The sequence below is a fragment of the Periplaneta americana genome, chromosome 1 (genome assembly GCF_040183065.1).
Source record: "Periplaneta americana isolate PAMFEO1 chromosome 1, P.americana_PAMFEO1_priV1, whole genome shotgun sequence".
Classification (NCBI taxonomy): domain Eukaryota; kingdom Metazoa; phylum Arthropoda; class Insecta; order Blattodea; family Blattidae; genus Periplaneta; species Periplaneta americana.
In genome coordinates this window covers 142,945,397-142,972,172 of record NC_091117.1, presented here as the reverse complement: position 1 = coordinate 142,972,172, position 26,776 = coordinate 142,945,397, and the positions used below count along the sequence as shown (strand labels likewise).

The 26,776-nt window shown below is 35.3% G+C and overlaps 2 protein-coding genes across 3 annotated transcripts in view; one reads left to right on the top strand and one right to left on the bottom strand.

Annotated features, from left to right (window-relative positions):
- Nucleotides 1-328: 328 nt before the first annotated feature.
- Nucleotides 329-26,776, top strand: part of LOC138701634 (probable glutamate receptor) — a 67,454-nt gene continuing 41,006 nt past the window's right edge. The window contains exons 1-3 of the mRNA XM_069828739.1: nucleotides 329-579; nucleotides 18,978-19,141; nucleotides 21,738-22,043. Of these exons, the coding sequence (XP_069684840.1) occupies nucleotides 411-579; nucleotides 18,978-19,141; nucleotides 21,738-22,043 (639 nt within the window). The 5' untranslated portion in view covers nucleotides 329-410. The remainder of the gene's footprint in view (nucleotides 580-18,977; nucleotides 19,142-21,737; nucleotides 22,044-26,776) is intronic.
- Nucleotides 21,979-26,776, bottom strand: part of LOC138701642 (gustatory and odorant receptor 24-like) — a 77,315-nt gene continuing 72,517 nt past the window's right edge. The window contains exon 6 of one of the 2 annotated variants that reach the window (XM_069828760.1): nucleotides 21,979-22,113. In XM_069828760.1, the coding sequence (XP_069684861.1) occupies nucleotides 22,066-22,113 (48 nt within the window). In that variant the 3' untranslated portion in view covers nucleotides 21,979-22,065. The remainder of the gene's footprint in view (nucleotides 22,114-26,776) is intronic. The other variant, XM_069828767.1, reaches the window with a different exon arrangement.

The following is a 26,776-nucleotide window of genomic DNA, read 5'->3' as shown; positions in this document are numbered from 1 at the left end:
AGCCACACTTTTCCCTTCCTCTAGATTTATATTATCGCTTCTGCAGTATGAAACTAAACATTAATCTAGCACGCCATCAAATTTGTCAATAATGTATCATTTCGTTAAGGAATGTGATAAGTTAATGTGCTTTTTTCATTAATGAAAGACTTCGTGTATGTGGGTAAAATGCGCATAAAAACTGTAGCGACAGACATGCAAACTGAGTGGCACAAACAATCGAAGGCGACACAATCCTCCATCATGAGCCAGCTGTCTTGCTGTAGCAACACATTACGTGAGTACAGTACGTCGCCGCCGAGTTGCAGTCACGAATGAAGACTGAAGGGATGGGGTCGGTTAGCAGTCAGAGTCTATGAAGAAATAATTACTGCATCTTCAGAACCGGTACTTACAATGATTTGGATGACATGGATCCTCGTTCTATAGATATATATCTCTTCTTAATATTTAGTGTGACAGTTTTAAATGTACGAGTAAATACCTTCTCCCTTCAGACGATTGTTACAGTTACTAGAGAAGTCATTATGAAATATGATTCAGCCTGTGTTTATTTGCTGCACTCACAACGTGATGAAGGTCAGTCGAAGGCTTATGTACAGTAGGGGAGGCAAGACCTGTTCTGTGACCTTATCATGTGCCGTGGCTATATCCCCAATGGTTACGGAGAGGGAAGATGGATTTTAATTTGAGATGAACTTCGGTGTCGGTAGATTCGTATAAAATTAACCATCATGAATCAAACTCTCTTTCTAATAGTTCATTTTTCCCCTCTTGCATAGCTTACATGCCAGGTCTCGCCTCCCCATCTATACAAAAACAAACTTAACATTACGAAATGTGAATTTATGGTTGTGTGTGTGTATAGATCTATGTATGTAATATATGTTATGTATGGTATGTATGCCTATTTATGTACAGTAGAGCGAGAGCGTCTCATTTAGGCACAGTGAAAACGTAAACAAAGTGGAGGTAACGTGTGGAGGGAGGACGAACCGTACGATAAACACGAGGGATGCACAAGGTTTTAGTTACAACATTTATGATGGAACATTAATTGAAATTAGCCTATATTTTCCAAAAACACACAAAACGAAAGAACACAAATTGCATAACGTTATCATATACACATTTAACAAACAAGCAATTGTAACGTTGAAATAATTCAATATAAAAATCAAATTTTGCTACTTATATGATGTTGCTTTCAAGCAGAATTTTTTTGCGGTCATGAATTTCATTTTCTGTATGACCAACATAAACGTAGTGTATATGAATAAATTGAATTTTGAGAAGGGATAATTATGTTTAGGAAATAGTGTTGTCACTTCAGACCAATATAGCCTACTGTATTTTTGTTAATTCGGCCACAGAAGACAATGATATTATATTATATAATGACATTATAATGTGTTTTCAAAAAACATGTCATTTAAGAGATATACAACTTCATATTGTAATTCAGGTCTTACTATTATTATTTCTATGTAATTGAAAATCAGTTTCAATGTTTTAAATTGAACGAATCTTTTGTTAAAAATACAGGGTGTTTAAAAAGTATCCGATATTTCAGGAGGTGATAATATGCAACAAAACAAGAAAATCATGTTTAATAAACATGGATCCTACGACATACTTTCTGAGATCTGAACACTTGTTCATAGAAGATGCTCAATGCGACGTCCATTTATGGCAATGAATTTCTCTACCCTACAATACAGCAGACTACCAGATAATCATACCGTAATTGACACTCCTGTCATGGAATACTGATACGTCGCAAGGAATACTGAAAACAAAAATTTAGTTGCGGATATGAGCGAGGTTCAGCAGAGATGGTGTTGTAAATTTAAGTAATCAGCATGTGTGGGCTGATGAAAATCTCAATGCAGTTGAAGAAACAAGGCATCAGCACCGATTCTCAATCAACGTATGGACAGGCGTTCTTGGAGATACATTAATAGAGCCATACATGCTACCACAGAGATTAACTGGGGCTCGTTTCTTACAAATGTATTAACAACAAATTTGAAAGAATGCGTGATTTCTTATGCCAAAGGGCAGAGAAATGCATTGCCATAAATGGACGTGACATTGAGCACCTCCTATGAACAAGTGTTCAGATCTCAGAAAGTATGTGTTGTAGGGCCCATGTTTATTAGACATTATTTTCTTGTTTTGATTCATATTAGCACCTCTTAAAATATTGGATACTTAACATTCTGTGTATTTGTAGTTCGTTCAAGAGGTCAATGTAATATTGCAATTTGATATTTCATATAAAGTATTGCCAAATGAGTGTAAGGAAGGAAAATTAAATGTCTTATTTTGTAACAAATTTTGATTCCATAAATCTGTAGTAAGTAAAAGAAAAGAATTGATGCTGTCGTACATATGAACTATATTTTTATTATTCCCTTGAATCTATCGATTTAATTTGTTGAAGTGTTCACAAATTTCGGAAAGGAATGTCAAATCTAGTAGCCAATTTTCGTCCTCCAACTCGGGAATTTCTATGTTCTATAACAGTTAATTATTGTTTTATTAACATTTTGAAATTTTAGGGCAGCGTAATATATTTCAAACGTATGTGACAATTACCGGTACTTAAAAACAATAATTACTGCACCTTTTCCTTCATAAAAGCAGAAGTTATTTTCCGATTGTCAAAAAATCGACGAAGAATTTCTTCAAGGCCAAGCCACCTTACAGCTGTATAATACAAATCTGGTATTCTTCCCCCATATCCTGTAGAAGATTTCGAAATTGTCGAAATTTTTTATGACTTTGGTTTTATTTGGTTCATGGCATCAACAACTAACTCCATAACATTTTTAATATTTATTGTTTTCCTCCATAATGCCTCTTGGTGAATTATAGAATGGATGAAAGTTATATTATTATCAATGTTTAATTGTGAAATTACAGGGAAATAAAGTATAAGTTTTAGCATAATTACTTGTATAACAATAATTGATATATCTTTTACAAGGATCGATATTTTGGTCGAAATTCACGTTTCCGTGGGATTTTCAATAGCCTTGTTAATGGCATGATACCATGAAAAAGCCAGACTCTTAGTGATATTAGTTACGTTGTGTACCTACACTGCGCGCAACGAACTGCAAGTCCGTTGTGGGTGGGGGTATAGCCTCTATTACTCCCCTTCACTTGCTTCGTTTTCCAGGGGCTGGCTCGCGAGTCACGGAATGCCGACGTATGCTATATAGTATTAATCGAGATATTTCAAATACAAAAGTCTAATACAATTTTGATCGTTTTTGTTTCCTTTTCGAGAGAAAAAAGTTTTATATGAAACATTTCATAGCGTGTTTTGGGAGAACTATTGAGTTAATTTTCAATATGCTCAGTGAATTTAAAAGAGCAGTGTATTATGATAATAAAGTATTGAAATAATTTTAGTTTTGTCCTTCAAAGGTACAGAAATTTGATCCGAAAAAATGTAACATTTTAAAATTCTTTTTCAGAATGAAGCCATTAACTAGAAGGGAGAACATTAATATAATTTCATACTTTCGGTTTCAACGTAGCAGCTTGCCCCATAACAGATTTCTCTTATTGCGTGGTGATGATGATCGAATGTCACACTATTTACACACCAACGGTCATTAGAGACAGACCGAGCAAACTATCTGACGAAACACATTAAATGTTCTGAAAAAAGAAAGAAGATGAAGTGACACTAGGTGACAGTGCTTGTTGTCACGTACAAATAAATTAAGATAGGACTAATAATATTTCCTGCGGGATTTGCTAACGGATCACTTCTCATTTTCAGTGCGTAATAGAGTTTGTACAGCAGTAGCAAAAAAACCGGACCGACCCTTGTAGCTGATAAACAAGAATCCTGTGCTGTGTATTTCTGTAGTAATTTCAATATGGATAGTGAAGCCAGAGCTACTGTATGTACTGCTATTTAATATAAAAATACGCAGTTATCTTTGCCGAATAGATGAAAATAAAACTCTCAAAGTTTTTTAGTCTATAAGTTTGAGGCCCGAAGGAAACAAAAGAGGTAAGAATCGAACAAATGCAATAAATTTCATTGTTAAAATTAATTATACAAGATGGATGTGTTTTGTGACTAGCAAAATTTGAATCTGTGACTGTGAAATCAGTTAAAAGGGTCGGTCCGGTTTCTTTTACCACTACTGTACGTGAAATTCCCTTTTAAATAATTCATTTTCGCATCGTTCATATTAACGAGTTTTATTTTGCGGACGATGTAAATGTTTATTACCGTAGGATATACTGCTCGTAAATCCGACGATATGGTAGGAGCTTTCTGCATATTTATTTTTGCCCTGTTTCTTTCTCTATCTTTTTATTTTTTCGAAAATTTCGTAATTAATTTTTATTATGACACTTCCTAGAGTTTAATTTTGATTCGAACTCTACAAGATTATTTATACAAAATGAGCCACGGCACCACAAATATCAAATCAATTCGTTTTGAGTTGGTTATTTGACGACACACTATCAAATGCAATGTTATTCGTTCTCGATGAAATTAGTGATATCGGGATGGCAATTGGCAAGATGAAGCCAAATATTCGCCATAGATTACCTGACTTTCGTCTTATTGTTGTAAAAGGTCTCGAAAAACCCCCAATCATGTAATCAGCCCAAGCGAGAATTGAACCCACGTACTAGCGCAGCTCCGGATCAGCAGACAAACGCGCCTGTCAACTGAGTTACTCCGGTGTCTAATATGTCTTATCGACCGAACATGAAATCTGTACTTCATTTACCTCCGTATGTACCTTCCGGAGTTAATCCCTATAGAAATAGACTTGGGATTTATATTTTGTGTTACAGGTTTCTAACAGAAATGAGTATCAGGGATGTTTAATTTTGTGGATAAGGGCCGCAAGCGCATTGGACTGGCATTCATACTGCTACTAATATAGTCCTCTAGAGAAAATGGTAGAGTAAAAATTATGGACCTCCGTGGCCTCTGATAGCGATAGTTTTACCTTCACCTTTACCTGTAGGCTAATACATCAATAACAGCAACGTTATTTCTGACACAGTGTGAAGTGTAGCTATTACAGTAATTACGGGAAAACCTGATATTGACGAATGACAAGATATCCAACATATCATGTCCGAGTACGTGACTACAGTAAAAAAAAGCATAAAAACTGAACTATTTATGTTTGACTATAATTATATGTGTACAAAACCGCCTTTGCTTATCATAAAATAAATACATTTTCATTAACGTTTTCGATAGATGTGTATCATCCTCAGATGTGAAATGTTAGATTAATATGATGAAAACCTTGCCTATTAGATGGAACTTAATGTGGTAATTTTCGGGTCATATTAGTGTGACTGCTTGAACTTAACTTAGGTTGATCTATGATAAACATGCTATGTTAGGTTAAATCACTGCGAGTTATAAGTTATGATCTAAAATATAAAATAAAACTGTTTAAGAATTGTAACCACTATTAGCGTAGTTATTGAAATGTAAACACTTTGTATAAACACTTTAAAAGTTTAAATCACTTTGAACATGTGTTGGCTGTATTTGCCGATTTAAATCACTGCAAGTCATGTGATATGATCTAAAATATATAAAAAATTAAAACTGTTGAAGAATTGTAACCACTATTAGCGTAGTCATTGAAATGTGAACACTTTGTAAAATCACTTAAAAAAATTTATAATCACGTTGAACATAATATATGTTGGCTGTATTTGCCGATTTAAAGTTCGTTGAATAGGGCAGTTTCTGTTGATCTTGATGTTTGACGTTGAACTAAAGCGCAGTGTCGTTTTGTCACTAACATGTTTATATTTTGTTAAAATGCGTGTTGTTAAGACGTTTCATCCAATTGTAGTTGATGAAATTGATGTAAATCATAGATATATTACTGATACAATATGGAGGTTGTCAGGTCCATAAATTTAGTACAGCCTGGCGTGTCTGTAACAATGTGAATAAATATTAATAAATTGATTTGAAAATTTAGCTGGTATTGTATTAATTTTGGTTAAAACTGCTTGGGGTAATGGCTATTACGAAAGAAAATTAACTTACGTTTTTTTTTTAAATAAGATTTCGTGAACATACCTCCGATTTCATTTATAATAGAAACAGATCCAAATTCGCACAGCACCTCATAGATGAAAATCATGAACTAGCAAACATCAATGAAACTTTGAAAATACTAAAAATTACAAATGACCCCACAATAGAAACTGCTGAACAATTTCACATCATAAAAGAATACAACTCAGGAAAACCCCTTCTAAATGAACAAATAGCTAACACAAACAATCCACTCTTCAATTTATTCAAATTATTCCCGCCCAAATAAACGTACACACAGGTCCCACCAATCCCCCCTCCACTTCCGGTACTAAATAACGTAACTTAAAATACTGTGACCAAGTCCATAACTTTAGTACCAGCCCAGCATCAAGAACGAGCAGACCAACACATGTCAAACCGTAAGTTAATTTTCTTTCGTAATAGCCATTACCCCAAGCAGTTTTAACCAAAATTAATACAATACCAGCTAAATTTTCAAATCAATTTATTAATATTTATTCACATTGTTACAGACACGCCAGGCTGTACTAAATTTATGGACCTGACAACCTCCATATTGTATCAGTAATATATCTATGATTTACATCAATTTCATCAACTACAATTGGATGAAACGTCTTAACAACACGCATTTTAACAAAATATAAACATGTTAGTGACAAAACGACACTGCGCTTTAGTTCAACGTCAAACATCAAGATCAACAGAAACTGCACTATTCAACTAACTTTAAATCGGCAAATACAGCCAACATAGATTATGTTCAACGTGATTATAAATTTTTTAAAGTGATTTTACAAAGTGTTCACATTTCAATGACTACGCTAATAGTGGTTACAATTCTTCAACAGTTTTAATTTTTTATATATTTTAGATCATATCACACGACTTGCAGTGATTTAAATCGGCAAATACAGCCAACACATGTTCAAAGTGATTTAAACTTTTAAAGTGTTTATACAAAGTGTTTACATTTCAATAACTACGCTAATAGTGGTTACAATTCTTAAACAGTTTTATTTTATATTTTAGATCATATCATATAACTCGCAGTGATTTAACCTAACATAGCATGTTAATCATAGATCAACCTAAGTTAAGTCCAAGCAATCACACTAATATGACCCGAAAATTACCACATTAAGTTCCATCTAATAGGCAAGGTTTTCATCATATTAATCTAACATTTCACATCTGAAGATGATACACATGTATCGAAAACGTTAATGAAAATGTATTTATTTTATGATAAGCAAAGGCGGTTTTGTACACATATAATTATAGTCAAACATTAATAGCTTATCGGCAAACTTCAACATGAAATTGAACTATTTAATTCAACCCTGCTAGATTTGTTACACAAAGTATAACTGCCATGTTCCTAAAATAAACAAGAAAAGCGAAATAAATTTCCTGATCAGAGCATAGGAGTAATTCTATGTCAATTCAGATGTTTTGAGAGAAAAATGACCTTCGTGCCACGAATTTTATGACTGTCTTTTACGTACCGGTGTTATATGAATAAAAATATACCCTAACTCATTTAATTTAATAGTTACAAAATATATAAATTTTCAGAAAACTCTGCACATTGCCTCATATTTACTTTAATATATCAAATTATATTAAAGGATGAGAACGCTGAAAATTTGAAATTCCGTGTTTTTTCATTGAAACCTGCATTTTTTTTGTGTACTGAACAACCATATGTATGAAATCTAAAATTGGGAATTACATTAAAAAAAACAATTTGGGCAAATAGCCCTCCCCATTTGTAACACTATTATTCATAAAAATAATATAATTCAGATTTCAGATATTCGAAAAATTCTTTTACCATTACATTCATAAGAAAATTTATTCCAAAGAGCTTCACTTGATTTTTAATATGCTTTACAAAAAAATTATAACTGATTTTAGAATATCATGGATATCAGTTTTCAAGCCCACTCCTAATTACTTTAATGTATTATTCAAATATCAAAATTCTAATGAAGGAAAATCTTTTTAAATAGTCCATTTAAGATCTGTACAAAATTTGAGCTTCCTATTTATGATAGTTACTGAGTTATATGAGTTTGTACTGAACACGGTGATCAAAAAGCGATTTACGTAAAAACACAACTAAAGATTCACTTGACAAAGTTTAACTAGAAGGGCTAGGTAATGATAGTTGTGGGCTTACTATATTTATCTTTTTTTTTTTACCTTTTCTGCCTTTTATTAGCAGTTCCTCACAGTTTTCATATGATTGACAAGTGAATCCTATAGATTAAAATCCCCTATATCCACTTTCACAAAATAAAGGATTTTGATAGTAACTGGTGACAAATAAAGGAAATTTTCAACCTAGCAGTAACTTTTAAAAACCTTTTGCTTTAAATTTAGTGGCTTTTTTAATTCAAACTATACCTACAAATCATTAGAATTTATTCTTAGCAAGTAGTATGTGGGCATAACTACATTATGAACAAAATGACCTTAAAGGGGTTTTGAATCTAGAGGATTCAAGCCTAGCCTTCTGTTTGTTGATTCTGCTCATCATTTGTAACTATGTGTACAAATGCAACACAGAACAGAACTACACTAATTACAACCCATATCATATACACACACTACTTATATACTACGTGCTTTAGACACTACAATAACTATTTCTTTCAAGATGAAACAACCACGCTTCTATACTTTAGATCAAAACAATTTTCAAAGCACGTCTGAGAAAAACGACTGAAGGAATAAATTTCAAACAATTTTCAAACTTGACAAAATGCTATTTCCTGCCATTTATGAATAAATAAAAAAATACTAGAGACAGTGCTACTACACTATCAAAGAATAAAATTATATTAAACAACAGAAATCAGATTGAATACGCTGTAAATTTGAAAGAATGAGATTGTAAAATGAAGTGGGAGTAGACTTTAAATATCCGGCTGCCAGAGATATAAAATTTGCGTCAGAAAATGTCGTAGCATTGAGTTAGGGCTTTAATTTTTTGTATTATATTCCCTACTGTCAAAAGATTATTTTAAGGGGAAAGCATTAAGAGAAAAATGTGAATTTTAGTCAAATTTCAATATCTGCTTCCCTCCGATGGTAACATTGTGGAGTAACGGTTAGCGCGTCTGGCCGCGAAACCAGGTGGCCCGAGTTCGATTCCCGGTCGGGGAAGTTACCTGGTTGAGGTTTTTTTTTCTGGGGTTTCTCCTCAACCCAATATGAGTAAATGCTGGGTAACTTTCGGTGCTGGACCCCGGACTCATTTCACCGGCATTATCACCTTCATCTTATTCAGACGCTAAATAACCTAAGATGTTGATAAAGCGTCGTAAAATAACCTACTAAAATACAAAAAAATAAAACAACAAGACGTTACCTAGTCGCTGGGCCGCGTGCGTGTTGTAGTAGCGAAGCAGTGTGCAAGTGAACATCAATCACAGGAGAGTGCATTAGCACACGTCTCTTACATTAAACTAATGTTATTTACAGGCAAATTAACTGCACACAACTACTTTCTCTTCATTTAAGGCAAATAAGCCTATTATTTCATTACTGCTTCGTTGCAATGGGGATAAATGAAAGAGTGAGAATGAGTCAGTCCAAAGCCACATTTAGGTCTACTTACAAATGACTTTTAAAAAAATCCGGAGGTTCATTGCCGCCCTCACGTAAAGGCGCGTACACACTTAGCGAACGAACGACAAACGAATGCATTCGCTGATTGAAATCGGTATGTGTGTACGTTGCAGCAAAGGCAAACCGATCGTTTGGTTTGCCTTCGAAAGTGATCCGTTGCTTGTCGGTACATCAAAGGAAGTTGGTATTCGTTGTGGATGGGATTTGCCACTAGTTTGTAGTGCGTAGCAGAACGCAGCGCTTAGTTCAATTTCACAACAGGATGTCGAAACTGGAGTGGACGGAAGACGCTGTTATAAATCATATTGTCCACACCTGTGGAGTAACGGTCAGCGCGTCTGGCTGCGAAACCAGGTGGCCCGGGTTCGAATCCTGGTCGGGGCAAGTTACCTGGTTGAGGTTTTTTCCGGGGTTTTCCCTCAACCCAATACGAGCAAATGCTGGGTAACTTTCGGTGCTGGACCCCGGACTCATTTCACCGGCATTATCACCTTCATGTCATTCAGACGCTAAATAACCTAGATGTTGATACAGCGTCGTAAAATAACCCAATAAAATAAAAAATAAATCATATTAATGCATATAGGGAGCAGGAAACTTTATGGAATCCCAAGCATCCTACTTACCACAATAAAGTAAGAAAGCCTGATGTTTGGGAAGCTATTGGAAAGATGTTCAGCTGCAAGATAGGTGAGTCAAACACGTGCAAAATTTGAAAATTATTTTTTTTTATTTATTTTCAGTGGATACATGTTTGTTGTTTATTGTAGGGAGCAGAAATAAAAATTAAATTGAGTCCCTACTGACATCATTCACTGTCTTTCTTGGAAATTTTGGGCCCTATTTTGCACAGTAATATTTCGAAGTCTGTTTCTGAAATGCGACAGAAGTTGTGAAACTGTCCCGATTCCATTCGACGTAAATCATGAAGCAAGTCAGTGCCTCTATATTGATTGCGACTTTCGTAGAGTGGCGTCTGCCACCATAGCCTTTTGGTTATTAACGTTCTTTTTGTTAAATTGCCTATAATAACAACGGCTGCACTTGCTATAATTATATTTTCGTCTGCCTATATTGCGGATAATCAGCGAACGTGAATGTTTTCTGACCATTTGCTGATGATTTGTACGTTGCTCCAAACAGCGAACGAACAACGAAGTTTCGCTTCATTATTCGTTCGTTGTTCGTTCGCTAAGTGTGTACGCACCTTAAGACCGTCATCGATCCCTATCCTAAGCAAGAGTAATCAAGTCCCTAGCACAGCGATGACCAAAACTCGAGCTGCAGTGATTACATGCGACAGACAGCCTATGAAGTAAGGAGACGGAGGAAAGGTACTTGGCATGAAAACTACAACCAGTGGTGGTTCTTGATCAATCCCGGGGATAAGAATCTCAAGCTCTGCTGTATCAGTAAAGTCACTGCTACCATCAAGAGCCAGTGAATAATATACGTTTTTTCTTGCTTCTTTTTTTTAAACTTCCTCTTGAATATAATCAGGAATTTCCTAAATTCTTCTCTCGATACTTGGTCGAGAAATTCGTATTTTTCAAGATTAAAAATTTCTTATGGACAAGTTATTTAAGCTATTTTAATCATTGCTCTTGAGAAATTCTGTTCTATTAAAAGGCTTTAGAGCACGAGATATTTCAAACCCCACTAGGTGGCTGACTTCCTTACATTTATTTATTTCATATTTCTCTTCCTGGCTTTGATTTAAGGCATGTGAATTCCTGGCGTGTAACAGTTAGTTGACACATAATATTGAATCAGTTTTTCTACAGTACTATTATTATTATTATTATTATTATTATTATTATTATTATTAAATGAATAACTAATAAATAGTTACCCTCATCTAAAGATTAAGAAGATTAAAATTGAGATAAAAAATAATACCGTAATTTCATCCTTCTAGGGAAAAGCTCTAGAAATATCAATATTCATGCACGTACATAAGAATTATAGAAACACATATTTAGTGGTCAGTAATAATAATAATAATAATAATAATAATAATAATGATAATAATGATAATGATAATAATAATAATAATAATAATAATAATAATAAAAATAATACATTATTCAGCGTAGCAATTAATGTTTCTATATACTCCTAATTCAACCATTGAGCAAAGTAAACATATTACAATTTGTCCGACAGAACAACAAAAAAGTTCTCCTTATTCTTTACGAAACCACCTCTTATTGCTTGTAGAGACAGAGTTTGTGGAGCAACATGATACCGCCACTGCTTGCCTTCAGTACGTGAATGAAACACACAGCAATGTACAGGAAACTCCTCGTACCCGTTTGAATTTCTGTGATTACACGATGTAATCACGACATTCGCTTTGGTCACCGCTGCCCTAGAAACATATACCATTTCTCGCAAATCCACACTTTCAACAAAATAGCTTTTTGTGTGAATTCTTTTTCTTATACATGTGGGCAAGCTACTGGTAAAATATTGTAATATTTACTCAACAAATTACTTAAGTGTGGGCTGAAGAATTTATCATACCGCACCTAATAGCATTAGTCTCTAAACTTTCAATGCGCTCACCTGTGAAATTTTGTCTATGTATCTTATGCTACGTTTACACCGTGACAGTTTAGAGAAGAGAGCAGGAGATTATAGCTGAGTATCACCGTGTAAACGGTTGTGAGAGCAGGTATCTCGTTGACTCTAATATCTAAATAGAGAGTCTAAATAGAGCGACCTTGAAAACTGCTCTCGCCGTGTAAACACCCTGAACAGAGAACTCGCATATACTGTCAGCTCTCATTATAGCTACTCTAAATTAGTCAGCTAAGTTGAACTTTTTCATTAACTCTCGCGACTGTTGCGTACGAGATTATACAAGCTGGCTCATAATTCTTGAAATATAGATCTAAAGTGATAATCATGCTACGTTTGCACGGCGACAGTTCAGAGCGAAGTTCTGAAGAAGCAGGAGAGCTCTCTAAGGGAGTGTTTACACGGTGACAGAATATAGCTTCTCTAAACCCATTAGCGAATTCTCATGAGATTTATATAATTCTAAAGTCTATTGTTACTCTCCGGACCGTTTACATGGTGCAGACAGTTTAGAGTGAGAGAAAGTGTTGAGAGAGAGTATTTAGAGAAGAATAGGCTGGTCAGTGCGTTTTTATGACATGAGCACCCATCTAACTTCTGAGCAGTGTGTCAGCAGTTGTGTAACCTGACCGCGCATAGCACTTGCGTTACTAATATTGTTGGGTGAGTCATTATTTATTTATTCGTATAGAATACTATAATTGCACGAAGGACGAAGTTGATAGTCTTGATCAAAAAGGTGCAAATTATAGCTCAAGTCGGCACACATGTAATTTACATTCTATGAATCAGAGATGCATGAAAATAGTACCAATGGAAAAAGAAACTCAAAAAGTTTAGTTGTGTTAACATTGTTTCCCTACTTGATAACACGCCTCATAATAGCGCATATAAACAAATTTGTTCATTGTTGAGGGGAAATTGCTGCTATAGACGACAGAAGAGCTTAATTTTTATATGAACCACTCGGTTATTAATGTGCAAGAGCATTACGGAACCAATTTTGGTGCAGATCCACCCAGTGGGCCTAAAATCCGTAAATGGTACACAGATTTAAAGGCACGATTCTTCGCAAGCGGTTGCGACTCCATCCATACCTACTACAGTTGCTGCAAGCCCTAATACCAGAGGACAAAATGCTACGAAGAAATTTTTGCACAAGTATGTAGACTTTAATATTGAAAACGATAATGAATTTATTCGTTCCGTGGTGTTTTCCGACGTCACTTTTCAACTTTCTGGTAAGGTGAACAGACATAACCTCAGAATCTGAAGATCGGAAAATCCGCGTACCTACGTGGAACTTGACTATAGGCTTGATCTGTGCCGTGTTACTAGGGGGGGGGGACACATTGAACATCTTTAAGTCAATAAACTAAACGTTTGGAGTTTCTCTTTCCATTGGTACTATTTTCATGTACCTCAGATTCATAGCACGTAAATTACGTGTGTTTGAAACCGGAAAGGTCTTTTGTAGGAACTCTGTATAAAGACAATTTTCAGGCTTCCTGATGAAAGAAAGGCAACGGATGCAGCTGAAGAAGTGGTTCTTGAGAAGAAGAAGAAGAAGAAGAAGAAGATGAAGAAGATGAAGAAGAAGAAGAAGAAGAAGAAGATGTGCTTTGTGTTCCCCAAAATTAAAGAGGAAAAAAAGTATTCTTGCTACAAGGGCCAATGTTAAAAAAAAAAAAGTGTGCAGAATTTGCGATGAAAATGACTGATTGCGTTTAAGCTCCTCAAAAGAGACCGAGTGTTCAAAGAAAGAAAAACTATAATTTTTCACATAACATTGTTCATCTTCTTTCATTATATTGTGTTTATAATGGTTCTAATAATACAGTGTAATAGTTGTGCCTATTTCGTTTTGTTAAATTATAACTATATTCTTGTTAACAGATACCGGTACAAACCCCACTGTACCAGTTATGTGATTTGTTTGTAATGTACTAGGTGAGCGTTATTATTATTAATGTGATGCATTATCAATAGTATTAAAGGAATATAGAAAATATTCCACATCAAGTGAATGGTGATAATTGCACAGTAACAATAATAATAATAATAATAATAATAATAATAATAATAATAATAATAATAATAATAATAATAAAACAATAGTGATAATAATAATAAAGATAATAATGATAATAATAATGATAATATTAATAAAATAATAGTGATAATAATAATAAAATAGTGATAATAATACTAATAATATTATCATCACTATTTTATGATTATTATTATTATCATTATTATTATTATTATTATTATTATTATTATTATTATTATTATTATTATTATTATTATTATTATTATTACAGTTCGCACTTACTGGAGGTTATGGAGCTTTCGCTGTACCTCCTCCAGCAAATAAATAAGCAACAATAAAACCTACAAAGTAATTAACAACTAAAACAATGGACCCTGCTAAAAATTAAGGCCAAATTACAATAAATTAACAAAACTAAAAGCCAAATTCAGACGCCTCAACAGTCTCACCTAATTTTGACAATTCCTGATTTCTCAGGTACTTATTCTTGTAATTATTGTTAAACATATTCCACAAACAACTTTCCAATTAATATGCTTCAAACAATCTTGGTCTCTTCGACACTCCATTGTTTTCGGCCGTCATTTATACTGCTTCTGTCGCGAGAGTTTATGAAAAAGTTCAACTGAGTTGAATAATTTAGAGTAGCTATAATGAGAGTTGAGATCATATGCGAGCTCTCTGTCCAGGGTGTTTACACGGCGAGAGCAGTTTTCAAGGCCGCTCTATTTAGTCTCTCTAATATATAATTAGAGTCAACGAGATACCTACTCTCAAAACCGTTAGCTCGAACGGAACCTGGTGAAGCTTGATCTTGATGGAGAAACCAGTTCTACGGGCGGTTAAGAGTGGAGGGGGTAAGGCTTGTTCAGTCTCGCTTGCATCTCGTCACATAACATCGGTTGGTAGTCGATCCCACACCACAATACTGTTCTCTCCCTCCAAGTTTCACCAGGTTCCGCACGAGCTATACTCAGCTATAATCTCTAGCCCTCTCTTCTCTAAACTCTCGCCGTGTAAATGTACAGACGCAATTCCGCCGCTCAGAGCGCTGTTCTGTTCTGGATATTTGTAGCAGAACACTTATTGACATTGACATTTCGGGCATTTAAAGGACTCATTGTTGCGTATTAAATGCTTCGTACAATATTTTATGGTCAATAGACGTAAGTTCAAAACTTCTACGTCTCAATTATATTAAAATAAATGGTTGTCATGTTTGATATGAAAAGATATTACATATTATAAACTCAGGCACTACCTTCCTGTTGTTCAATTCATACACCATACCTTTTCGAACATAATGAAAGAAACTTAATACATTTTACATGAACAATGTAGTTTACTCTTTTCATATGTTTATTTTTTATTATTATTATTATTATTATTATTATTATTATTATTATTATTATTATTATTATTCATAATTAATTCTGTTAAGAACAATAAAATAATGTGTTTAGGATACAAACCTGTTGCTAGGAAGCGTAATGTGTCCAACAGCCTTTCCTTTATACTAATGGCAATTCTCATAGTTGTGTCTTTTTTGCCAATTACAGGTCCGATGTGTAAGATCTATGCGTGTTCCGGCGAGATATCCAGGGTTTTTCCCACATAGATCTATTTCTCCTCTGCCTTCTTCAATTCAGAAGAATTGCACACTACAGCGGCCGAAAAACGTTGTGTTTCTGTCATGGTTGTAAACCCACTGACCAGCCTGTTCTTTTCTATATGCTCGCAACACTTTCTCTCACTCTAAACTGTCTGCACCATGTAAACGGTCCGGATAGTAACATTAGAGTTTAGAGTTATATCAATCTCATGAGAGCTCGCTAATGGGTTTAGAGAAGCTGTATTCTGTCACCGTGTAAACACTCCGTTAGATAGCTCTCCTGATACTTTTGATCTTCTCTCGCTCTAAACTGTCGCCGTGTAAACCTAGCATTAGGATTGTATCATTGTCACCCCTTCAAATGAATGTACGTATTATTAAGTTTAAAAGGGGATAAATGAAAGTAATATTAATGTTTCAGTTACTGATTTAGTTTTCTTATATAGTTCCTTTAAAAGTTCACACTCTATTTCATAATTCTAGTTGCTGAAGAATTCGAAGGAAATTCAACTAATATTCTTCACAGCCCATTCGAACAATTTCTTGGATGTTGTGGTGAGATCTTGAAGTGGCTGAAGACTAGCTCCCGTAGTGAGCCTTTTAGTTCTTCCGTCAATGAGCCATTGCAATCATAAGGGCCTTTATTGTGCGATGTGGCAAAAAGTCCCACTCTGCCGTTAGCTACTCCAAAATTCCTTTCATGGTAGCATATGTTTACAAAATTCTTTCTGTTCTTGCACTGTGCACTCGTGCCATTAGAAAAATAGATACTTTTATTAACAGTTCCTACTTCCTCCTTTAGAAACGTGATTAAATAACGTTCAAAAAATATATTGTATTTGTGTCATCTTTAAGGCATTAAGATATTGCAACTAGATTGCTGTGTTTAACTTCTGTTTTTTTGTGTGAAATAGATTATCGTGGCCTGATCATTCATTATTGCAGTGAACACTGAACACCTTGCACAGAATCTTTAATGACAAAGAGATACAAAGACAAAGATTTCTACTCTTTCAGGGGCGAGCTAAAGTGTCTCTGCATATTTTATATTTTATGTTACAATTATTAGCAAAATAATAATAAATAAATAAATAAATAATTTTCCGAAGTCACATATGACACTTGCGACTCCCGACAGGAAGAACTTGGCTGTGAGATCAAACTACGCATGCGCGGACTTGATTAATAAAAAGCTAAAGTAACCAAACTTAACCTTCGTGTATACAAAATGTGTAACTGCCGCGCGTAGTTGATAAACAGTATACGTCACGCTCAGTTGATGAGTTTGTGGCATGTAAACTTTTGGCTTGCGCATGATTGTCACCCTTCGGAAGGAAAGAAGGAATTAGGAAAGAGGTAAAGTGGTAGCGTGGGGGCGAGGGGTGAGGGGAAGAGAACGAAAGCTTTTCCTTTATTTAATAATTGTTTATAAAGTAAGCTTTAGAACTTTCTTTTAAGTAGATCATTCAATATAAAGTAGATTACGTATATTACAGGATGTCCGACAAGTACCGCATCATAAGCTAAATCATAGAATAGGCCTACAAGTATATTCAATATGACACCCTCCGATTTCGAAACAGGTCTGGATGAGGAAATTCACAACGCGGTGTAACATGTGGACGGTGATTTCATTACGCTTTTCTTTGATCAGTGTTCGTAGATGTGTTGCAGGTCACAAATTTAACTTCTTCTACATTCTTTTTAAGTCCAGGAAGCAAAGTCAAGGGAAGGTGTAAAGGTTCTAACTGATAAATTGAATTTATATATATATATATATATATATATATATATATATATATATATATATATATTTCAATATCTGAATAGGATATGGCTCTTTCTGCCTAATTTGGTGTTGTGTTATTAAAATATTCCAATATTTACAGTAATATACCGTTATCCCATATATTAAAGAAAGAAGCATTTCTGTCATTAAGAAAATATTATATAAGCCGAAAAGAGCCTAACTTACAAAAGTTTCAAATTTTTGTTTTTATTATCTGAATAATATATGGATGATTGTGTTTGATTTGGTGTTCGATTTATAAAAATATTTACATATTTGCTACAGAGTTACATTTTTTATTTGTGTATTACTATTGTTAAGTAAATGTTTACTTCAAACGCGATTTACTCAAAAGTGATTTTTCCAAATCATTTGCTCCATTTTTTCAATACTAACTGTTAAGTACATCGGCATGAAATTTTTAACACATACTTCAGATGGTACTGTGATGTGGTGGACCTACTTTTGATAAATTTTCTTAGATAGTTAATCTTTAACCAAATAAAATAACTGAAAATTTGTTAAAAAAATGGAAGTTCTATTAAAAAATTCCATATTTTTTTTTAATAAATGTTTAAAAATTATTGATATTATGTGTATTCAACAAGATTGAATAAACTTCCTGTGAAAAACCACATTTTAAACATAATAGTTTCTGAAACAATGTGACATTCATATGGCTTTTTAACATTGATAAAGTAGGGCGGATTTAGGTCAGGCGACCTTGTAGGCCATTCTCTGTGTTCTTCGCGGTCTATTCATCGATCGGAGAAGTTGCCGTCGAGCTAATTTCGTTTTAGGATTTTGTTTAATTTCACGTTTGTCCGTTGTAGAGACCTTTTTTGAACTAGCGTGAAACTTCTCTAGAATTGCTTCAACAACTTCAAAGGGAGTAGATTGGATGTCCTGGTCGCGGCAAATAATTGGATGATCCCGTTTATTGTACTTCTCCAGCAATCAAGAGAAATTCCTTTGCCGCACACTTCTTCCCTGATTACTTCAGTTGAATTCATCAGCCACGCTGCATATGGCCAACCCTCACGTCCGTACGGTAAAATGATCCCAACACGTTCGTCCTTTCTCAGCGTGATTCACCTGTAAATGAATGAATGAATGAATGATATCGTCTATGATGCGAAAGTTGTCGGACACCATGCAGATAGCGATAGATCTATAATTAGCATTAAGGATAAATATGTTAATTGTTATTTTACAGAATCACTCTACTTAGCACAAGTGCAGAAGGCTTTGTCTAATTTTGGTGCATTCATCACGACAAAGCGTTTTAAAGCAGTACAAAACAAGCCGTATTGGACCCAACATCGGCCATTGTTCGTTGCGTTCATGAGAGGAGACGAGACAAAATATGAATTGGAAATGGTAAGTTCATCAGAAACATTCATATAGGCCTTATCTCTATTACCGCCCGGTGTCTCACAAGGCAACCGTCACAGGTGATGGTGCTTAAATTTAATGAAAATGCATATTTAAAGTAATTTTCGTTCGTTAAGAAACGTGGTGACAGTCATTCGTTTCTCGTTTTCCTCGTTTACAAAATATATTGACTTGAAAATCGATGCTACTTGTGCCACTTCTTGCGCGCACTCGGATCCTCATAGTTCCGCGACACCGTATCACAGCTCTCGCATTAATGCTCTAGTCTATTTTTTTCTCTTAAGGGCTTGGTACAGCGTACAGCAGTAACATTTTTGGAAACATTAAATATTTTTTTCCGTCCATTACTGTATCTTGTACAATAATGAAAGTAGGTATATGTAAAACACTGTCTTTCTGCTATATAAAAAAAATATTTTTACGATCTAAAAAAAGTTATTTATAAATCTTTTTCAAACTTCAAAATAATTTCCTATTCAGTAATGAAGCGTTTCTCTCATAACTCATAAACTTGTTAACTTTCTCATGTTCTCTCGCTTTTACTTTATTCCTGAAACTCATGTTTACAATATCATGCTCTTTCAACTGCATTTCTTAATAAATAATATATATTTTTTATTTTGTGTTAGAAGAAAATACTGATATTTGACCATGTTTTTTAGATTTTATTTTGTATCTGATAATCTATCAAAGGTAGAGAAGTGATCTTGCATCATATTATAGATTTATTTTATTTTATTGGGTTATTCTACGACGCTGTATCAACATCTAGGTTATTTAGCGTCTGAATGATATGAAGGTGATAATGCCGGTGAAATGAGTCCGGGGTCCAGGACCAAAAGTTATCCAACATTTGCTCGTATTGGGTTGAGGGAAAACCCCGGAAAAAACCTCAACCAGGTAACTTGCCCCGACCGGAATTCGAACCCGGGCCACCTGGTTTCGCGGCCAGACGCGCTGACCGTTACTCCACAGGTGTGGACCATATGATAGATATGACATGCATAAATACACACAAAAAATTTCATCACAGAATGTTGAATAGTTTTTGAGTTATGTGGGAAAAGCTTCATCACTGCACAGTGAACTGAATTTTGAAAAACAAAAATTTAAATAATTTTTTTAAACGTAAAAATATGTTTTTCCTATAGCAGGAGGACAGTGTTTTAAACACACTAATTTCCATTATTGCACAAGATATAGTAATGGAGGAAAAAAATGTTGAATATTTCCAAAATTTTACTGCTGTAAGCTGTACCTAACTCCTTAACTCTTATTGATAGAGTGCTCTTGCTGAAATACAAATTCAATTTGAATTTAAAATATGTATTAACTTTGTGACTCACCTTAAATATGATAGTGCGGATTCGAAATGAAGTGGTCGGAATAACGAGCCATTGAACAGTACAAATATTTTATGTAGGCTATTTTTTTCACACTCTTCTGTAAAACACACACACACACACACACACACACACACACACACACTGTTTCTAACATGAAACATCGTTGCAAGAACGTTATCAAACTTTCTCAAATGTTTCTCCTTCACATAATTAGACCTCTGCCACGTGTATATTAATATGTCTTTGAGGACATGTGAATGAAACTGGTGATACCTAGCATAATGTAGTATCATTATGAAGCCCTTATCGTGCAATATATCTGGAATGTTTTCACAGATAGCCTAATTTTATATATGAAATACTCTTCTAGCCTTCGAATTAGAATACTGTGCTTTGCCTAAAAAATACACAACCAAGTTTTGCACACATCTTGTAGTTTTGGAGAGATTATTTGTTTTAATATTCTTACCATGTAAAGTATTTTTATTCCTTCAAAAATAAATATAGTGTCGTCTATCTGACCACTCCAGGAATCCAGAAATAGTAGTGTATCTTTCTTAAAATCCGGGAGAAATACATCTCTTAACCATCATTTACCTAAACTACAGTACGATTATTTAGTTTTGATAGTCGCCGGCGATGTGCATCTAGGACAGGCGAGTCTATTTAGTTCGCCAAGGGGTGTATAGGTTATTCACTCGCTTGCCTTCGAAGCGATCGGATGTCATGCGTGCGGTAGAGCTGTATGTTTCCAGTACAATTAAGCTGAACTGCATTCCTTCACCGACCGCTCACCCTGATCTCTACTCTGGAACTTTCCCCACTCCTCCTATTACTTCCCCTCTTTCGCGTCGCTGAGAAGTCAGGACTAAATAATCGGTCTATACTTGCATCGACCACTATATTAAGTGGTTTATCTTTGTATTTGGTATTTTTATTCATTTATTACTTATTTATTTATCTAACCTGGCATAGATAAGGCCATCAGGCCATCTCTTCCCCTCTAATACATAGTTTTACTTTAGGTCAAAATTCCCCTTTCGTTCATTCTCCCGCATTTGACTTTAAACTCCAGCTCGGAGTCGGTCTCAGTACAATGTTGCCAATGCCAAAAACAGCATGACTTGTTAATTTAAGATGGCTGTCGTAACGAAAGTTGTGTTAATAGATGAGTAGAATAAATTAATGTAATGATTGCTTTAACAACGTTAAAATATTCGACTTACGTTTCATAGTTGTCCAAAGCGAATAGCTTGGTAACCGGCAGATGGCTCTTGTTCGTGGACGTTGTGATGTCAACGCAGCTAGTCTTCCATGATGTGCACGTGCCGTTCAACAGCGAGTTCATGGTAGTGCGACAGTCTGCAGGGGAGGACGAGGTATCGTTGACAGAGGTGTTCCGCGTCAGCCCGATGGCACCTCTACAGGAGCAGTCCGCTGCCAACTGGAGTGTAACCAGAGGAATGAGATGGAATCTGGCCTCACTCCACGAGCGCCGGAACCTGCAGGGAATGACCTTGAGATGCGTCTTCATTCCAGAGGTAAGTGCTTTCAATTCCGTTGTTAGTTTGTTAATGCCTTCCGTTTCCCAGGGACAGTTTGCATCTTTAACTAAGAGAAAAAGTAACAGGTTGGTATTTTATTTCGTAGCTTTTTCGTTTTCCGTGGCAATAGTATCTTTGTAAGAAATTTGTTTGGAATTTGTTGTCATTTTATGTAATATAATTGGGTTTCTGATTACTAGAGACGAGAATTCCATGCAAATGTCTGTTTCTATAGCAACATAGGACATAGCTCAAACTTAGTACTTATCCATTTCATTACTTTCCGGTTCCAAATATGTGTACTTTTTCCGTGCATATTTGCATGTGTTGGTCTTTTTGGGAATAAAAACATGCTTAATGTATATTTAAGCAATTTTTAGCTTAGTAATGCATATAATATACATTATATTCAGTTTAACTGCATGTTTTAATGGTTTTGAGTGGACATCTTAGTTTCCCGATTTTTATGCCCCTTATTTTAGCTTCAGGAATCAGGTTTGAAGAAAGAAAAGAAAAAAAAAACTAAATAACAGAAAAAGGTTTATTCAAGTTCACAGCCATAACTTCTTGCGATACCTACAAGAAAATATTGAAAGACAATTGCAGGAATCTCACATAAACCAATTTAGAAATGTTGTTAGATTGTTAACTGTGCAAAAAAAAGTTAAAGTGAAATAAGACATTTGGAACAGAAATTAAAGTGCATATTTTAAGGATTTTTCACTTGATCGTGCATGTTTCATAGTTTGATAGTGCATGAATGCATGAATAACCTATAGTTCATGGAATTCCCGTCTCTACTGATTACGCTTTTTTTTAAGAAAGTTTGTGTAAAGTATGGACTAAAGGAAATGGAATGTCAAGTAGGAAAAAAATTAATATTTTCGAATTATCTCTTTGACAGAAGAGTAAAGGTATAGGAGCCCGCTGGAACAATTCAAGCAGGTTATGGGGAGAAAGCCATCGTGGAAAGTACGGCACAAAAATGGTTTTCTCGTTGAAAAATGTGCTATTTTTATATGAATGATTTTACACGTTCAAAAAGGCAGCCCGATTTTGATTAAAATTGTTTAAATTTAAACGTTTCAATTCACAATGATCCATGTCATTCAACTCGGGAATTGACCAACATGATGAATTGTGACCAATCAACCATCGTATGACATTTGCATTTCATGAGAAAAGTTAACAATCTGGGTGCATGGATACCGTACGTTTTGAGCGAAAACAACAAAAATAAGTGTATTACCATTTGTGCTGCTTTTGTTCGTTCGTCACCGTTTAGTTCGTCAAAAACCTCGGATCATCTTTGTCCGATAATTTATTGCTGACAAGAAATTGGATCTTTACATCAACTTGAACAGAAAGGAATAGCTGAGCACAGAAAAGCAACTCCCCTTGCAAAAGATGGTGTACACTCACATAAGCTAATGCTGTTTATCTGGTGGATCAAAGAAGGTGTCACTTACTATGAATTGTTTCCGAGGAATGCAACCGTCACTGCAACGATTTACTGCCAAGAACTGAGTCGCCTTGTAGCCGCAAATCAAGAAAAACAAACGGGGCTGAAACAGCATCAAGAGATTTTGCAGCATGATGATGCCCGTCCGCATTCTCCTAACATTAAAATGCCGTTCTCTAAGGGCTCGGTTGGGAAGTTATTCAATAACCATTCTATTCTCGTGATCTTCCTTTATCAGACTTTCGTCTTTTCCGACCTCTCCACAACAACCTCCGGGAAATATCTTTCAATAACGAAACTCTTCTTCAAAATTAGCTTAGCGAGTTCAATTCCATACCAGACGTGAAATAGAAAAACTGCCGAAATATTGGAAGTCATTTATAGCTATCTTATAAGCAATGCATAAGAATATAACAAAATAATCGTTATTGATTATTTTATAGCCTTATTTTTGTGTAAAATAAATAATTTTGTAATAAAGAAAAACGTCACAAATTTATGTATCAACCTAATAGTAAGGCTTATAGGCTAGTATTAGTTGGCTTAGTCCATTGTTGGGACGATTTCTTGGAGCGTACTGGACAAGAGAATAGATTTTGGCTCCTTCTGACTTAACTTAATATTAGCCAATCTAACCAAGTATAACCTAACCCAAACGAACCTTAACCAAAAGTGATTTGCACTAAATGAAGTATGATTTCAACATAAACTCAGCCGCTTGCGTGGCTTAAGCACTAGAGAGCTCGTCTTCCATCCATTCGTTTGGTCTGATTTGTTGGTTTCTTCCGAGATTTTCCCCAGCCGCGGGGCGGATGCCGGTGGTCTATGGCGAGTCCTCGGCCTCATCTCACATCATCCCCGTTTGAGCTGATTACCTGGTTGGGGTTTTCTCCGAGATTTTTCCCAACCATAAGGCAGATGCCAGGTAATTTCTGGCGAATACTCGGCCTCATCTCACTACATCTCAACAGAAATTTGTAATCTTACAAAATTTAGACTTGTTTCAAATCTTAAAGCTTCATTGCTAATGTAAGATCTATGGAATACAATAAATGAAATTAAATGTTGTTCGATCCACGGCCAGGTCGTGATGGAATTTTTGGTGATCAAATAAGTCATTGCTGAGGATATTTCTCGATGTACAGATAGCTCAAGCTAGGAAGCTGCCTGGAGAGGGGAGGTAGTGCTGTTAAAGAAGGGGCTCACCTAGGCTCCGATACCCATGTATAGTCATATTATCTGAAAAGTTGACTTCCTGGCAATGTATTCAAGTTGCTTCTCACTATAATATATTCAGCAGTGTTGTAATATATAATAATTCGTTTAATGTTATTGTTGTTAATAATTTATTTTCTAATTGCAAAGGTATATTCATTAGTATAATATATGATTGACCTAAATATTCCATCATTATTCTAGTTACATGTGCCCAAAATATAGATTATAGCTTTTGACTAATGTACTACTCATCATGATAGAAGAAATATTTCTATCACAAACGACAGCCACACTTAGACACGTTCTTGTACAGAATACAGCCTTTTCAATTATTATCAGAACTGAACTGTACCATTGTAGTCCACAGTGCATAGCAGTAGGCGGACAATGGTAGGGCATCTAGTTTGAGACATCTGTACTCCTGTTTCCATCCTTTATTCCACTAATATTCTCTGCTTTCCCCTTATTTCTCCCTCCACCTGCATTAGTCACAAATAGGCTGGATGTAGTCTTGAGGATAGAACCGGTTTGCGATACTGATGTAGAAAAGACTAGGTATACCGGTTCCTGAGCTTTAACAGATGCTGTAGTTGTCTGGGGACCTGTCTCTCGCAGGAGTGAGGCAGGATTGTCCACCTGTCATCATCGAATTCACGAATTTCACCCGGGCTACCTGTCGAATTGGACAATCATCGCATTATAGAGCGAACAGTAAGCCAACGGTCGGCCTGGGTGGTGCAGTCTGTAGAGTGCGGCCCTTTTGTGCCCGAGGTTGCGGGTTCGATCCCAATTTAGGTCGATGGCATTTAAGTGTGCTTAAATGCTGTTCATGTCATTAAATTTAATGGCATGTAAAAGAACTCCTGCGGGACAAAATTTCGGCACATCGGCGAAGCTGATATAACTTCGATACTTGCGAGCGTCGTTAAATAAATCATAATTTTTAATATGCCAATGTAGGCTAAGCCTTAGTGCATGGACTAATCATAAAGCTCTTTAGTGTAGAGCCTGTGCCAGTTAATATAAATTGAAGGGCTTGGAAATAGCTAATATCATAATTCGCAACTAAGTAGCTGAATTGAAGTAGTTAAATCCTACAACATTAGTGGCGGACAAAGCGGATGTACTGATAGTACAGCATTTTGGATGGAATTTTGTTTCTCTTGTTAAACTTTTCGTTATCACCAGCAGAAGCTCACGACATCTTTGTTAGAGCATGAAATAGAAACAATATTCCTCTTCTTATACAGAGCCTTCAAATAGACGTTCAGCCGTTAATGTGCGGCTGCGCGTGGCGGATGGAAGCACGCTGTTTGCCGGCAGTGTCGAATATGCATTGCCCCTTAAGTCAAACGCATAGATTGCTCATGAAAATTTCACTACCCACCTGTCTTTGACATAGAAAATGGTGGAAAAGCTGCCGTTGTGCTGACACACATCTATCACTTCTTTTAAGAAAATTTGCATTAACACGCATTAGTTCTTTTGAAATTGCTGCAATTTCCCTTCATTATCTTTCAGTTTTTCCAACGTATGCATGTTATTTCAGTAAATTTATTTTATTTATCTCTAAGTTCCGTCATAAATATAAATCGTCCACACCTGTGGAGTAACAGATAGCGCGACTCGCCGCGAAACCAGATGGCCCGGGTTCGATTCCCGATCGGGGTAAGTTACCTGGTTGAGGTTTTTCCAGGGTTTTCCCTCAACCCAATATGAATAAATGCTGGGTAACTATCGGTGCTAGACATCGGATTCATTTCACCGGCATTATCATCTTCATCTCATTCAGACGCTAAATAGCCTAAGATGTTGATAAAGCGTCGTAAAATAACCTACTTAAAAATAGAAATCGCATACGGTATTACAATAATATCCACTGTAAGATTTAGAAATTAATGTGTATAAAAATAACCATTGGCCACTTTATTTATTCCGGAATTGCAGCTACTTGTATAGAGTAAATTTCTGCAATTTTGTGTTGGATGATTTTAACAATGGCTATATTGATTCACATTTAATTTTTTCACGGATGAAGCATAGTTTTCTT